Source organism: Oryctolagus cuniculus, chromosome 7 (assembly GCF_051225735.1).
Source record: "Oryctolagus cuniculus isolate XC-2025 breed Fujian yellow rabbit chromosome 7, ASM5122573v1, whole genome shotgun sequence".
Taxonomy (NCBI): domain Eukaryota; kingdom Metazoa; phylum Chordata; class Mammalia; order Lagomorpha; family Leporidae; genus Oryctolagus; species Oryctolagus cuniculus.
Window position 1 is genome coordinate 137,532,146 of NC_142873.1, and position 14,872 is coordinate 137,547,017.

A 14,872-nucleotide genomic window follows, 5' to 3' on the forward strand; every position below is an offset into this window, starting at 1 on the left:
GATAAAATGGAGGCAGGAGGAAGAGTCAAAGGTGGCCCGGTTGGGGAGGGCAGGGACAGTATTTAAGAAAGGATTAAGGTAACTAAATAGTTAGGGTTTGAGAGAGAGAAAAGTTTAAAAGGATAGAATCTGGAGATAAGGAGAGGTTGAAGTAGGAGGCTGAAAAAGAGGCCACAACAGAAAAGGGCTTGAAATGGCCATGGGGAAGGAGGAGGCTAGGGCAGGAGGGCAGCGAGGTCGCGACTGGGAGACTATGAAGAAAAGTGTGCAGAAAGGGCTGAAGGACTGGAAAGGAGAGGCAGTAATTAGAATGCTGCAGAAGGAAAAGGCACTGGCTCTGGATAGGAAAACACAAAATTTTCTCTATGTCCCCACAGATTTTTCCATACAGAGGGTCCAGAAGGCAGCACAAGGGATCAATTTGAAGACAGAGGGGACCCTTGGGAAAAGGTTAGGGCAGGGCCAGCTCCAGCCACTTTCTCCTCTCCAGCCACCAACCTAATTGCTGCCTCAGTCTTATTTTCTAGCTTGGGGGGAAAGAGGAAAAAAAAAAGAGAGAAACTGAGAGAAGCCTTTGTCCTGAGCTACCATTGTCCTGGCCGGCAGATCAGCCCAGGTGGGAGGAGAGAGGGATAAACCAGCCCAGAACCTCCCATTCTCAGAGCTCTGCTTTCACAGTCAGACAGCCTGGGGGGATGGGGCCTGTCCTTAGCCAGAGGGTCAGGAAGAGGTCAGCACGATTCAAGGGAGAGGCACACTTCCCAGAGCTAAACTGCAGTCTCCTTCGAACCACCTGTCAAGCCTGGCCCCACTCCGCAGACAGGAAAATGGAGGCCTTCAGCTGCATGGGGAAGTGAAAGCCTGACTACTGGCACCTGGCTGCCAACCCCAGAGAGGGTCGGAAATGGTGCACAAGCCCACAGACACAGACACACACTCCTGTCACACACATCCAAACACACACTTAGGCCCTGACCGTTACTCTCATACACCCACCCCTCACCATCCTCAACTGAGTTCTGCAAAGACAGGACTTGTGTTCAGCACACAGATAGGAAATGAACAAATATGCCACGGCCAGACCACACAAACACACAGACAGAACAACTGCAACTGCCCAAAACTGTCACGAACTGCCCAGGACAAACATGCACCCTTGTGGGCATGGCTGGTAAGGGAGACTCTCCTCCTCACGTTCTTAGATTCCATTCACCTCCTTAGTGTCTCAGGCTGAATAATTATTTGGGGCCTTAGGAGGAAGGCACTCCCTCAGAGCTGGAGGCTGGGCAGCAATGATGGGGGATGGGACAGACATTCTAGCCTCAAAGCCTTCTCATCCTCAGAAACAGGACTACACACCAGATTTAGCCTAAGCGCACCCTCTTCTCCAAGGGGGCTTTGGGAAAACAGGGGAGCCCACAGCACCTCTTCACCCCCAAGTGAGGGAAGGCTGGATGAAGCGGGAACCTCTCTTCCATTCCATCCCTTTAAAAGTCTCACAGCTGTACAAAATACCCCCCTCTACCCCACCCTGCCCCCAGCTTTTAGCCTGAGAAAGGGAGACACTTCCCTTCAGATCCAGACAGGGACAGACGGCCACTTTGTAATGCAGATGAGGGCCCCAGCACAGAGAGGACAAAGCTTGGGCCTAGGGGGAAAGAGGCGGGGCCCTTCCCTGCAGACAAAAGCAAGGAGGGAGGGGCCCTGCAGAGGACACTCCCCCTCCCCCACCCCCAACCAGCCCAGAGAAGGAAAAGTAACACAGCTGAAAGCTCTGGCTCAGGATTTCTTCCCTAGTTCTGAGGCCCACACACCTCCCGAGGAGCCAGACTGCCTGTTCAAAAGACACAAACTCAAAGCTAGGTTAGCTGGTGGATCAGCAAAGAGGAAGAGACCATTCTTTAAAAGGGATTTGTCCACACACAAATTATTACAGATCCACATAAGTTTACACTTGAATGTGATGCGATTCCATTAATAAACGTATATTCACTTGTTCCAAAGCTAAACAAGACACTGCCTCTCCCCTCAAGGAGCTCAGTCCAGCACATCCTGGAACGCACCTAAGCACAGAAGGCACACATGGACATACGCCCCTGAGATCAGAAACAATGCCTCAGTTTTGTACGTGTCTCAGGACACCACTCCGACCTCTTTCCAGAGAATAACCGTCCAGATGTAGGAAAGAGGCAGCGATGGGCCCTACATGGGCAACTTCTGGGCAAACTTCAATTACACCCTGGGATGAGGCAAAGCCTGACCACTAGGCTTTTCCCAAGGCTGCAGCCGACTACAGACACCAACCCTCTCCCTAGAAGCTTATGTCTCATAACAAACCAAAAAATATTTTTTTCAGCACACCAGAGCCAATTAGAAATTCATCAGGGTAAAATCATTAGCAGTCTGGAATGGGTGCCAGCTCTCAGCAATCCATTTGGACTTCAGGGACAGGTTGTAGGAAAGTCTCCAGCCTAGAAAAGCTAGAGAGTTCCTGGGATGGAGAGAGGGTAGTTTGTGCTCCCTGAACTCTACCTGAGGACCTACACGGTCCGGATGAGGTTGTTTTTGCTCGGGAGAAAGCAATCTGTAAGCATCTGTAGGTCACAGCATGGACTCTTGAATTTGTTAAGAGCTATTTCCTGGGATGCTGAGATCAGGTCTGCTCTAAAAGACAAAGATTCTGCCACCAGGTAAAGAAAGCAAAGTTCATGGCTCAAATGGAAATTCTACTCCTAATTCCAGACCAAGTGGAAGGAGGTGGTGAGAGATGATCTAACAGCCTTGTGTCCAGATTGCTCCTCCCATCACAAAATAAGAGACCCAGGACACAAGAGGTCCCAGCACCCCACCGCCCACACTGAGGATGCCAGTCTTTTTGGGGGGACAGTTGTGCCTCAGTGTCTCTCTGTTCCTTTCCTCTCCTTTTCTGCCTGTGAATAAGAAGTCGAGCTGTCACCATGGTGAAGGTGATAAACACCACTCCCCCTCCTCTAAACAGTTTGTTGGGAGGGGACATTTGGCTTTAATGACATGGCCCTGCCCATTTCTGGGCTGTAGACAGGAAAAAAGGAAACACACCTGGTGGGACACAACAGCCTTGGAAATATTGAAGTACAGCAAGAGATCAGACTGTACCCTCAAAAGACAATTCAATAGCAAAGGTCATCCTGGGATTAAAGCTCTCATTTCTACTCACTATGGAACCAAAAACTTGCCACCCAGGCAAACCTCTTCCAAGTACACCTGGTCCTGCCCGTCCTTGGCTCCTCAGGAACCAACACCTCTTCGAAAGCCTCTCTTCAGGACCCTCCCCCAGAACACGGCTTCAGTCCCAGTCTTTCTTCAAGTGACAGAAAAGGCACTTTGGCTGTTTCCCTCAACTGATTATTGGCAAATTGTGACTGAGGAGCTTGAGCGTCAAGTGTAAGCGCCCCTGAGATGGAAGAGGGGGACATTTCCGTCTGCACTCTGCAGCATAGCCCTAAGAAAGAACGCACCCCAACAGCGCGCTCCTTTTTCCACGCCAAACGGGGCGGGGGTGGGGGTATTCGGGCAGCCACGCCCCCACCACGTCGGGCAGCCCCTTCCAGCTGCCACCTCCGCGCATGCTCCAGTACCTCCGCTCTGTTCCCCAGCCTCACGGGGGGGAATCCCCGGCCTGGGTCCCCACCCACCGCCCCCTGACCCTCGCCCCCGCGTCAGGCCCGGTTGGGGCGGAGCTCATAGCCCAGCTCTGGCGCCTTCTCCCAAGAGACAGAAGCCTAGCCCAGCCCAGCCCAGCCCAGCCCGGCTGAGCCCCCGCCCCCCGCATGCGGTAGCTCCGGGCCCATCTGTATCGCCACCCCCTCTCCTGGACACCTGGATCCCGCCCCCAGCCACCTGCCGGGCCTCTCCGTAGGCCTCCTCGGATCTCCCGGAGTCCTTCCTGGCGCTCAGGCCCTTCTCCCCGATTAATCCCCCCCCACGTCTGCACACCGCCTCCTTGGACAAACAGCCCCCATCTCTGGGCTCTCTTCACATGGTTCTCCCCCGGAACTGCACGCAGCCCTCTTGAAACTGGCCCCCCATCCCATGAGAGCCCCCCTCCTCAATCAGGAGCCCTTCCCACCATCGGGAGCCATGCTCTCCACGCGGGAGCCTCCTGGTCTTTGCAGCACGCACCGTTCCCCCTCCCAGGGGCCCTTACCTGCTCCCGAGGGTCCCGCTTCCATCCCATATACCCGTGCGGAGGTCAGGCGGCCCGGAGACTGTGGAGTCCAGCGTGAAGGGCCTAGGTACCCCTCACTCTCGCAGCTCGGGCTCCCGGGCCGGGCTCGGCTCCCCCCCCAAGCCCGGCCGCTAGCGCCGTCGCCCCCGCAGCCTCCGTTGCCGCCGCCGCCGCGGAGCCTGCAGCAGCTCCCCCTGCGAGCGCCCGGCCAGCTACCAGTGCGCAGGCGCGACCGCCAGGCCCAGGGGGCGGACGGGAACGAGTCAAGCGGGGCGCTCCGACGGCAACAAAGGCCAATGGAGAGGGGCGGGGGCACCGGGGACCGGAGGCAGCGGCCCCTGGCGGTCACCCGACGCCATGCAGCTCGGCAGGAGGGCTCCGGTAGAAGCGCCGCGGAACCGCGCCGTGGCGTCAGTGGGGCGGGGCGACCCCCGCCCGCCTCCGACTGCCTCAGGCCGTCTGTTCTCCAAATAGGTCCCTTCAAACCTACATAAAGCCCGCGCCCTTCGCCCAGAGCCACGCGCGCATTACGGAAGCCCCATCTCATGCCCAGACCCCCTTACAGTCGAGCACCCCATCACGGCGGGGCCTTGCCTCCCACCTCTCCTCCCAATCACTCTCATCCTTCAAGCCTTGGCTGCAAAGCGACTGCCTCTGCGAAGTCTTGCTCTGTCCCCAGTCACTGAACTCAATGACGCCACCCTCTCTTCCAGGCCGTGCGCTGGGCGCAGAGACCACAGATATGTAAAAGACCCTGCTTCTCCTGGAAGATGTCGCTCTCAATTAAAGTATGGTTACCGGACTTCATCTACCCTATCTGCGAAGTACCTGCCCCCACTTCCTCATCTACAGCTCACGCTTAAACTATCAGCCTGCTTCCGATCTCGCCAAGTCACTAAAATGGCTTAAAAAAAATTTTATTTATTTAAAACGCAGAATTACAGAGAGGCAGAAGCAGAGAGAGAGAGAGAAAAAGCTTTCATCTGCTGGTTCACTCCCCAGTAGTTGCAACGGCCGGAGCTGAGCCAATCCGAAGCCAGGAACCAGGAGCCAGGAGCTTCTTCGGGTCTCCTACATGGGTACAGGGCCATCCTCCACTGCTTTCCCAGGCCATAACAGAGAGCTGGATCAGAAGTGCAACAACCAGGACTCAAACATGCAACCATATGGCATGCTGGCAGTGCAGGCATTGGCTTTACCCATTACACCACAGCGCCAGTCCCTTAAATGGCTTTTTAAAATGTCCAAATCCAAAGGATAATTTTGTTATTTTCTGCCACAACATATGATATTACCTCTCTTTTTCTGAGACTTCTACTCAGCTTCAGCCTTTTGTGAAGTCTCCTATTGCCTAAGTCCTTTAATTCTTCCTCAAGACTTCCTTCTTCCTTTTGCCCCACTAAATAACTTCACTGTGCTTCCAGATCGGCTGTCTTCTCAGTCCACTCTCCATTCTCCCATCAGAGGTCTCTTCCACTTTTAGGGTCCAGCCATATCTCAGACTCGCATTTCCAAGTCTCTGCTGGACAGCTCCAGCTGGATCTCCTCCCAGAATGTCAAATGTAAAGGGTCCAAATCAAACCCTTTATCTTTACCCCACAAATGTACACTATTGTTCTATACTTCTTGTCTCAGTGAATGACACCTTCATAACAAAATGACAAATCCTCTGATGCATTCCTCCTGTTCAGTTACTGAGCACATCTTAACAGGTTTACCTCCTGAGATGCTTGCTAAGCGATTCCTCTGTCATTCTGATGGTTCTCTGTGCTGGTCATTTGTCATATTGTGCCACAAATATCACAACCACTTCTGTGCTGGTCTCATGAATTTTGAAAACACCCCTCCTATTTTGTCTGCTGCAGTGGTAGATTAGTGATAGTTAAAAGACCCGGCTCAAACATCACTGTCCCATCTACTCATTTGTATTAGTCCTTCTTATGTATTTTTTTTTTTGACAGGCAGAGTGGACAGTGAGAGAGACAGACAGAGAGAAAGGTCTTCCTTTGGTTCACCCTCCAATGGCCGCTGCGGCTGGCACACTGCGCTCAGCGCACCGTGCTGATCCAAAGCCAGGAGCCAGGTGCTTCTCCTGGTCTCCCACGTGGGTGCAGAGCCCAAGAACCTGGGCCATCCTCCACTGCACTCCCAGGCCATAGCAGAGAGCTGGCCTGGAAGAGGGGCAACAGGGACAGAATCCGGCACCCCAACTGGGACTAGAACCCGGTGTGCTGGTGCCACAGGTGGAGGATTAGCCTAGTGAGCCACGGCACTGGCCCATATGCATTTTTGATGCCTGCTTAGCACTAGATTCTGTGCCAGAGGGCTAGAAACTTGGCCATATTCAATCCTCATCCATGAAGATATTAATTTCTAACAATTTTTGCAGCATGGCCAGTTTCTCTCCAGCAGATTCTCAACCAGCATCCATGATAATCACCCAGAGGGTATTCAGTTCACTGACTGCTGAACTCTGCCTTTAGAGTTTGTGGTTCAGCAGGTCTTGGGTAGAATCCAAGAATGTGTACCTCTAACTAATTTTCAGAGAAGGCTGAGGCTGCTGAACTGGGAACTACACTTTGAAAACTATTGGTTAAGAACAAGATTATAGCCAAAGCTGGTTTCCAGTCTTGGTTTCCATTGTGGCCCTACCATTTACTACCGTGTAACCCTGGGTGAATCACTTGATTTCTCTGTGTCTCAGTTTCCTCCTCTATAAAATGGTGGTGATAATAGAAGCTACTTCATTATGCTGTTGTGAAGATTGAGTTAATAAATTTAAAAAAGACTTTAGAACAGATGCCCAGAGAATACAAACATAAGCTGCTACCACAATCATTAGCTGCCTCTCACATAATATTTTAAGTTCCTTAAAGATAGAAACCACATCAGATACTTTCCTCCCCCCTTTAACGCCAAGCACAAGTAGTGCCTAGAATGATTAGTAAATTTTTGTTTCCCTGAATCAATAAGATGGCTTCCAAAGCTCCGAGAAACAGCAAGACCCCTGCTCTGGTGTGACTGAACTTGAAGCTCAGCTTTCCCAAAAAAGAGTCTGAATATTCTGTTGTAAATAGTCAGTCTCATAATTACCTTTGTGGAAAAGCCCTGGTCACTATTCTGATCCATCTCAAAGTAGCTAGTGAACCAACATCTGTCTCAGCCTCTAAAGGTCATTCTACAGAGTGTCCCTGTCATCAGGAATTTTATTATTGGATAAGCAAAGTGGTAAAATATAAGAGAAATTCAGGTAGCATTTTGCTTTATATGTTGACGCAAACTTCTTTCAGTAATTTTTAAAAAGATTTATTAGCCAGCGCCACGGCTCACTAGGCTAATCCTCTGCCTTGCAGCGCCGGCACACTGGGTTCTAGTCCCAGTCGGGGTGCCGAATTCTGTCCCTGTTGCCCCTCTTCCAGGCCAGCTCTCTGCTATGGCCCGGGAGTGCAGTGGAGGATGGCCCAAGTCCTTGGGTCCTGCACCTGCATGGGAGATCAGGAGAAGCACCTGGCTCCTGGCTTCGGATAGGCGCAGTGTGCTGGCCTTAGCGCGCTGGCCGTGGCGGCCATTGCAGGGTGAACCAACGGCAAAAAGGAAGACCTTTCTCTCTGTCTCTCTCTCTCACTGTCCACTCTGCCTGTCAAAAAAAAAAAAGATTTATTTTATTTATTTGAAGGGCAAAGTTACAGAGAGAGGCAGAGCCAGAGAGAGACAGAGGTCTTCCATTCCACAGGTCAACTTCCCAAATGACCACAACGGCCAAAGCTGAGCTGATCCAAAGCCAGGAGCCAGGAGCTAGTTCCGGGTCTCCCATGTGGGTGCAGGGGCCCAAGGACTTGGGCCATCTTCTACTGCTTTCCCAGGCCATGGCAGAGAGCCGGATTGGAAGAGGAGCAGCCAAGACTTGAACAGGTGCCTATATGGGACTCTGGCGCTGTAGGCTAGGGTTTTAACCCACTGTGCCACAGTGCCAGCCTCTCTTCCAGTAAGTCTTAATGTATATTACCAGAAATATATTGGCTACTTGTTTCCAGTTCACTCTTTGCATCTCAGTCTATGGCTAACACACACCTAAGGGGCTCTGCTGTGTAAGCCAGAGCCCTTATCTATACACCTTTATACCCAGAATATCCTGAAGCTAAAATGAACCCAAAAAAAGGCATCCCTATCTTTATATTTTTCCCTTTTTAATATAAAAAGTACTAAGGACAGGCCGGCGCCGCAGCTCAACAGGCTAATCCTCCGCCTTGCGGCGCCGGCACACCAGGTTCTAGTCCCGGTCGGAGCGACGGATTCTGTCCTGGTTGCCCCTCTTCCAGGCCAGCTCTCTGCTGTGGCCCAGGAGTGCAGTGGAGGATGGCCCAAGTGCTTGGGCCCTGCACCCCATGGGAGACCAGGAGAAGCACCTGGCTCCTGCCTTCGGATCAGCGGGTGCGCCGGCCACAGCGCGCCGGCCACGGCAGCCATTAGAGGGTGAACCAATGGCAAAGGAAGATCTTTCTCTCTGTCTCTCTCTCTCACTGTCCACTCTGCCTGTCAAAAAAAATAAAATAAAATAAAAAAATTTTTAAAAAGTAGTAAGGACAAATTAATAAAGTATAACTAGTAGACTAAATGGGAAGATTGAAGAAAATAGGTAAGAATCTGTAACATCCACTGCTGGTACCAGTTAGTAAAATCAAACTGGAAACTCTAATAGTAAAATTTCAGTTAAAAAATTAGAAAAAACTTTATGACATGTGTGTAATCTATATGAGAAAATCCAGAAGAGCCAATGAGAAAACACAGAAAGAAATCTGAGATGAGTATTGTGGTGCTATAGGTTAAGCCAGCATTTGGACACCTGCATCCCAGAGCAGAGTGCCTAGTCTGAGTCTTGGCTACCCTGGACTTCTGAACCACCTTTCTGCTAATGCACCTGGAAGGCAGCCAATGATGTCCCAAATATTTGAGTTCCTGCCACGCATGTAGGAGACCAGTTAGGGAGTTCCTGGCTCCTGATTTCAGCCAGGCCCAGCCCTGGCTGTTGCAGGCATTTGGGGAGTGACCCAGCAGATGGAAGATATCTCTCTCTCTCTCCTATTCTATCTTCAAATGAATCATTTTTTTTTTTTGACAGGCAGAGTGGACAGTGAGAGAGACAGAGAGAAAGGTCTTCCTTTTCCGTTGGTTCACTACCCCCCCACCAATGGCCGCTGCAGCCGGTGCACTGCACTGATCTGAAGCCAGGAGCCAGGTGCTTCTCCTGGTCTCCCATGCAGGTGCACGGCCCAAGCACTTGGGCCATCCTCCACTGCCCTCCCGGGCCACAGCAGAGAGCTGGACAGGAAGAGGAGCAACTGGGACAGAATCTGGCACCCCGACCAGGATTAGAACCTGGTGTGCTGGTGCCGCAGGCGGAGGATTAGCCTAGTGAGCCGTGGCACTGGCCATGAATCAATATTTTTTAAAAGAATAAGAGTTAATCAGAGAAAGGCCAAGCTCCTGGCTGGAAAGACCAAATGATGTAATAATTTCTATCAGATGCTTTCTACTCCAGCCTTAAGTGAAGAACTATTTCTATAGAAAATTTTCTAGTTCAGAAATCCCAAAAACATGCAAAAATTTTAGAATTTAATAATTATTTTAATTGAGCATCAGGTATCTTACCCATTCCCATGTACTACATTACAGAAAAACAGATACAAGGATTAATTTGAACCATTCCCCACCCTTAAAAAGAGACAAATACATATATAGGTGCTATTGAACAAAAATATCATGTGACCTACAAGTGTAGCTTAAGAATTTCTATTAGCCACACTACAAAAAGTAAAAAAGAAACAGGTGAAATAAACTTTAATAATGTATTTTAGTTTAACTCCAAAATACTTTCATTTCATGAGGCCATCAATATAAAAATTATTAATATGTTATACTCATTCTTTTCTTTGAAATGCCATGTGTATTTTGCACTTATAACATTTCTCAATTCAGACTAGCTGCATCTCAAGTTCTTGATAGATGTGGGTAGTGACCACTGTCCTGACTAGCACAAATGATAATTCCAATACAGCTTTTGAGTTGAATAAGAGAAGAACATGGGTGATACAGAACTAAGAGGAGGTATCTCTAATGGAATCTGGGGTAATCAGGGTAGACCTCCTAAAGAGCTGGGAGCATGAGCAGGAATCATTCAAGCAAAGGAGGACTGGGAGAAAGGACTACTAGGCAGCACAGGGTAGGCTGGTGACAGGAACTAGTGATTAGTGGTATTCTACCATAAATATGGAAGCAAGAAGCAATGAGAAAAGAGGTGAGAGGACTAGACCAAGACCAAATCTGCCACTCGCTCCCTAGCCCAAGCCAGGGGAGGAGCATCCAAGACAACAGGAGGAGCTGTCCCTGGTTCTGACACCTAAGGCAGATTCATAGTATAATTCTTCCCTGATTCACAGTTCAGTTCCAGACAGACCTAACCCAGATCAAGTTGTTGTTGTTGTTTTTAACCTGCATTTTCTGTGATGTACATGGAGTCCAAAAACTCCTACATCTGTCCTGGAAGAACAGGAGGGCCCGGAAGCTTTGAGCAGGCTGCCCCTAAATGGGTTGGAGAATCTTAGCAACATTTAAGTCTAGGAATTAAAACTGTAGGATATTGACGTTTGGGCTCAGGTATAACCAGGAATCCTCCCTGAAATAGAGGTAGATATAGATCTACTATACCAAACAAGCTTCAAAGATGGTAATCATGGAGTAAATGTTGTGGTGCAGCCTGTGATGCCAGCATCCTATATTGGAGCACCAGTTGGAGTTGCAGCTGCTCCACTTCTCATCCAATTCCCTGCTAATGTGCCTGGGAAAGCAGTAGAATATGGCCCAAGTGGTTGGGCCCCTGCCATCAATGTTGGGATAGAGTTCCTTGCTCCTGGCTTCAGCCTGGCCCAGCCCTGGCCATTGTGGCCATTTGGGGAGTGAACTTGCAGATGGAGGATCTCTTTCTCTCTCTCTGTCATTCTGCCTTTCAAATAAGTAAAATAAATCTTTTTAAAAACAGGATGATATTCAACAAGGGTGTCTCATTTTGATTTCTTAGAGAATATGAACTGATAACTCATCTATCCAGAATCTGCCTGGATAGATGTCACCAAAGTGCTGATCTGATCAGTGGACAGGATAAGTGCCAATTATCTTTTTTCACCTCCATTAATCCATGATGGGGCTCAGTGAAAGAATATTTGCAATAAATATGGCCTCAAGAGGAAGCACCTGGCTCCTGGCTTTGGATCGGTGCAGCACACCGGCTGTAGCAGCCATTTGGGGGGGTGAACCAATGGAAGAAAGACCTTTCTTTCTGTCTCTCTCTCTCACTGTCTAACTCTGCCTGTCAAAAAAAATATATATGGCCTCAGCATATCAATGGGTCAAAGAAAAGGACAATCTGCACAAGTAAGACTATATAATTTTCATTCACTGCTAAAGTCAATATAGATAATTATATACCCATTAATTTAAAATTTTTTATTATGTACTCAAGGACCAAGATATAATGGTGGAGCAACAGGTTTACATTACAGTGGGATAAGCTGCATCTGCCAGTTCAAGTCCCAGCTTTTCTGCTTCTGATCCAGCTTCCTACTAATGTGCTTGAGAAAGCAATAATGGTGGTCCAAGTACTTGGGCCCCTGCTACCCATACAGGAGACCCAGATGGAATTCCTGGCTCCTGGTTTCAGGCTGACCAAGCCCTGGGTGTTGTGTCCATTTGGACAGTAAACCAGCAGAAATGAAATATCTCTCTCTCTTCCTTTCAAATAGATAAATAATTTTTAAAAATGCTTCAGGGGCCGGCGCTGTGGCTCACTTGGTTAATCCACCGCCTGCAGCACCGGCATCCCATATGGGGGCCGGGTTCTAGTCCCAGTTGCTCCTCTTCCAGTCCAGCTCTCTGCTGTGGTCCAGGAAAGTGGTGGAGAATGGCCCAAGTGCTTGGGCCCCTGCACCCGTATGGGAGAACAGGAAGAAGCACCTGGCTCCTAGCTTCGGATCGGCGCAGTGCTGGCCGTAGAGGCCATTTAGGGGGTGAACCAACAGAAGGAAGACCTTTCTCTCTGTCTCTCTCTCTCACTGTCTTAACTCTGTCACATAAAAAAAATGCTTCAAGAGATACTATTATGGAACTGGTACAGGGGCATTTTACACCAATATGATCCTGTAGAAACAAAGTTGGCAATATTTATCAACAACAATAACAATGTTTCTGTTCTTTGTCTTTTTCTTCCACCCTGTTACATATTGAAACAGTTGGAATCAGACAAACATGGGTGAAATCCCAGCTCCACTACCTGCAGACATGTGTGACCCTGAGCAAGCCCAGGTCCTGCCACAGACTGCAGTTTCCTCATCTGTGAAAATCTCAGGACTGTGGAAAGATTAAATTGATAAATGAATAGTGGCAAACCAAGCACAGAGCTTGGCACCTATAGGTGCTGAATACATGACAATTCCCATGGTTCTCTGCTCTGCTCATAAGACAGCTTTTCTTTTCTTTCCACAAAGGTACTTCAAACAGTTCATGCAAAATGGAATGAAAAGTAGGAGGATTTCTTACTGTAAAACTTTTTTTTTTTTTTTGGACAGGCAGAGTTAGACAGTGAGAGAGAGAGAGAGAGACAGAGAGAAAGGTCTTCCTTTTTTGAAGAGCCTGCATTCCAGTTCTGGATCCATTTTTAAAAATGATTTATTTATTTATTTATTTGAAAGAGTTACTATAGAGAGAGAGGGAGTGATAGAGAGTTTCCATCCACTAGTTCACTCCCCAAGTAGCCACAACGGCCAGAGCTGAGCCAGGCAGGAGCCAGGAGCCAAGAGCTTCATCTGGGTCTCCCATGTGTGTGGCAGGGACCCAAGCACTTGGGCCATCTTCTGCTGTTCTTTCCCAGCGGGAAAATAGATTGGAAGTGGAGCAACCGGAACTAGAATTAGTGCCCATATGGGACGTCTGCTATGCCACAACACTGGCTCCCCCACTTCCGATTCTACTTCCTGAAATGTACCTGGGAAGCAGCAAATAATGGCTTAAATACTTGAGTCCCTACCACCCATGTGGGAGATCTGGATGGAGTTCCTGGCTTCTGGCTTCAACTTGTCTCAGCCCTGTCTACTGGGGTCATTTGGAGAGTGAACTAGCAGTTGGAAGGTCTCTCTCTCTCTCTCTCTCTCCCTGTCATTCAAATAAATAAATTAATCTTTAAAAAAATTAGAGATGGTGACTACTTCATGTATATGGTCAAGAAGGGTAGAGGTTATTTTTTTAACAGGGTAGAATTAAAAAGCCATTCAACAGTAGGTTAAGTAGGCAGGTAGGATGATCAAAGTTAGTGTTCTTTTTTTTTAATATTTTATTTTTTTGACAGGCAGAGTGGACAGTGAGAGAGAGACACAGAGAGAAAGGTCTTCCTTTGCCGTTGGTTCACCCTCCAATGGCTACTGCAGCCAGCGCACCGCGCTGATCCGATGGCAGGAGCCAGGTGTTTCTCCTGGTCTCCCATGGGGTGCAGGGTCCAAGGACTTGGGCCATCCTCCACTGCACTCCCTGGCCACAGCAGAGAGCTGGCCTGGAAGAGGGGCAACCGGGACAGAATCCAGTGCCCCGACCGGGACTAGAACCCGGTGTGCGGGCGCTGCAAGGCGGAGGATTAGCCTAGTGAGCCGCAGCGCCAGCCTAAAGTTAGTGTTCTAAGGGCCTGTGTACTATTTAAGACAAGGATAAAGGATGTGGTAAGTATATATCACAAATGTTCAATAAAAAAAACTAAAACAACAGAAATAGAACTTTCAATCCATTAGCTAAAACACTTTAGAATTATTAAAGTAATATAGTCCACAATTAATAATCACATACACACAAATCAAATGTTACAGGTACAGCTCTACTAAATGTTCAAAAATAACAGCTTATTTCAATCTTATACACATTTTCCAAAGAATAGAATTTGGAATTCATCTCATATCAGTATAATATTTATCTCAAATCAACAAGGACTATACAAAAACAGACATTACAGGCCAGACTCAGAATGAATAAGGGTATAAAAGACTGGGGCCGGCACAGCAGGTTAAAGCCCTGGCTTGAAGTGCCAGCATCCCATATGGGCACCGGTTCTAGTCCTGGCTACTCCTCTTCCAACCCAGCTCTCTGCTGTGGCCTGGGATAGCAGTAGAAGATGGCTCAAGTCCTTGGGCCCCTGCACCCACATGGGAGACCAGGAAGAAGCTCCTGGCTCCTGGCTTTGGATCAACGCAGTTCTGGCTGTTGCGGCTAATTGGGGAGTGAACCATCAGATGGAAGACCTCTCTCTCTCTCTCTCTGCCTTTCCTCTCTCTGTGTAACTCTGACTTTCAAACAAATAAAAAAATCTTTAAATACACACACACACACACACACACACAAAAGAAAAAAGAAAAAACAAGAAGTGGACTTTTGGGGAGTGGAGTCAATCAGCTGATGAAAGCATTCTCTCTCTCTCTCTCTCTCTCTCTCTAGTAAGTAAAATTTAAGAAAGAAAAAAAAATAAACTTCTTAGGGCCAGTGTTGTGGTGCAGCAGGTTAAACTGCTGTCTGCAATGCTGGCATCCCATGTGGGCACCAGTTCTAGTTCCAACTGTTACACTTTTGATCCAACTC

At 48.7% G+C, this 14,872-nt stretch overlaps 1 protein-coding gene across 5 annotated transcripts in view; it reads right to left on the bottom strand.

Moving 5' to 3' along the window:
• AGO1 (argonaute RISC component 1) overlaps positions 1 to 14,872 on the bottom strand; it is a 68,038-nt gene that overhangs the window by 39,419 nt on the left and 13,747 nt on the right. For 2 of the 5 annotated variants that reach the window (XR_016211117.1, XM_008273690.5), the window contains exon 1: positions 4,187 to 4,478. The exons of 1 other annotated variant lie outside the window; for it this stretch is intronic. Coding sequence is in view for 2 of the 4 variants with exons in the window: in XM_008273690.5 (XP_008271912.2) it covers positions 4,187 to 4,211 (25 nt within the window). In the remaining 2 variants the exon portion in view is untranslated. Of the gene's footprint in view, positions 1 to 4,186; positions 4,480 to 14,872 lie in introns of those variants that run through there. 2 more of the 5 variants (XM_051832176.3, XM_070078755.2) reach the window with 2 other exon arrangements.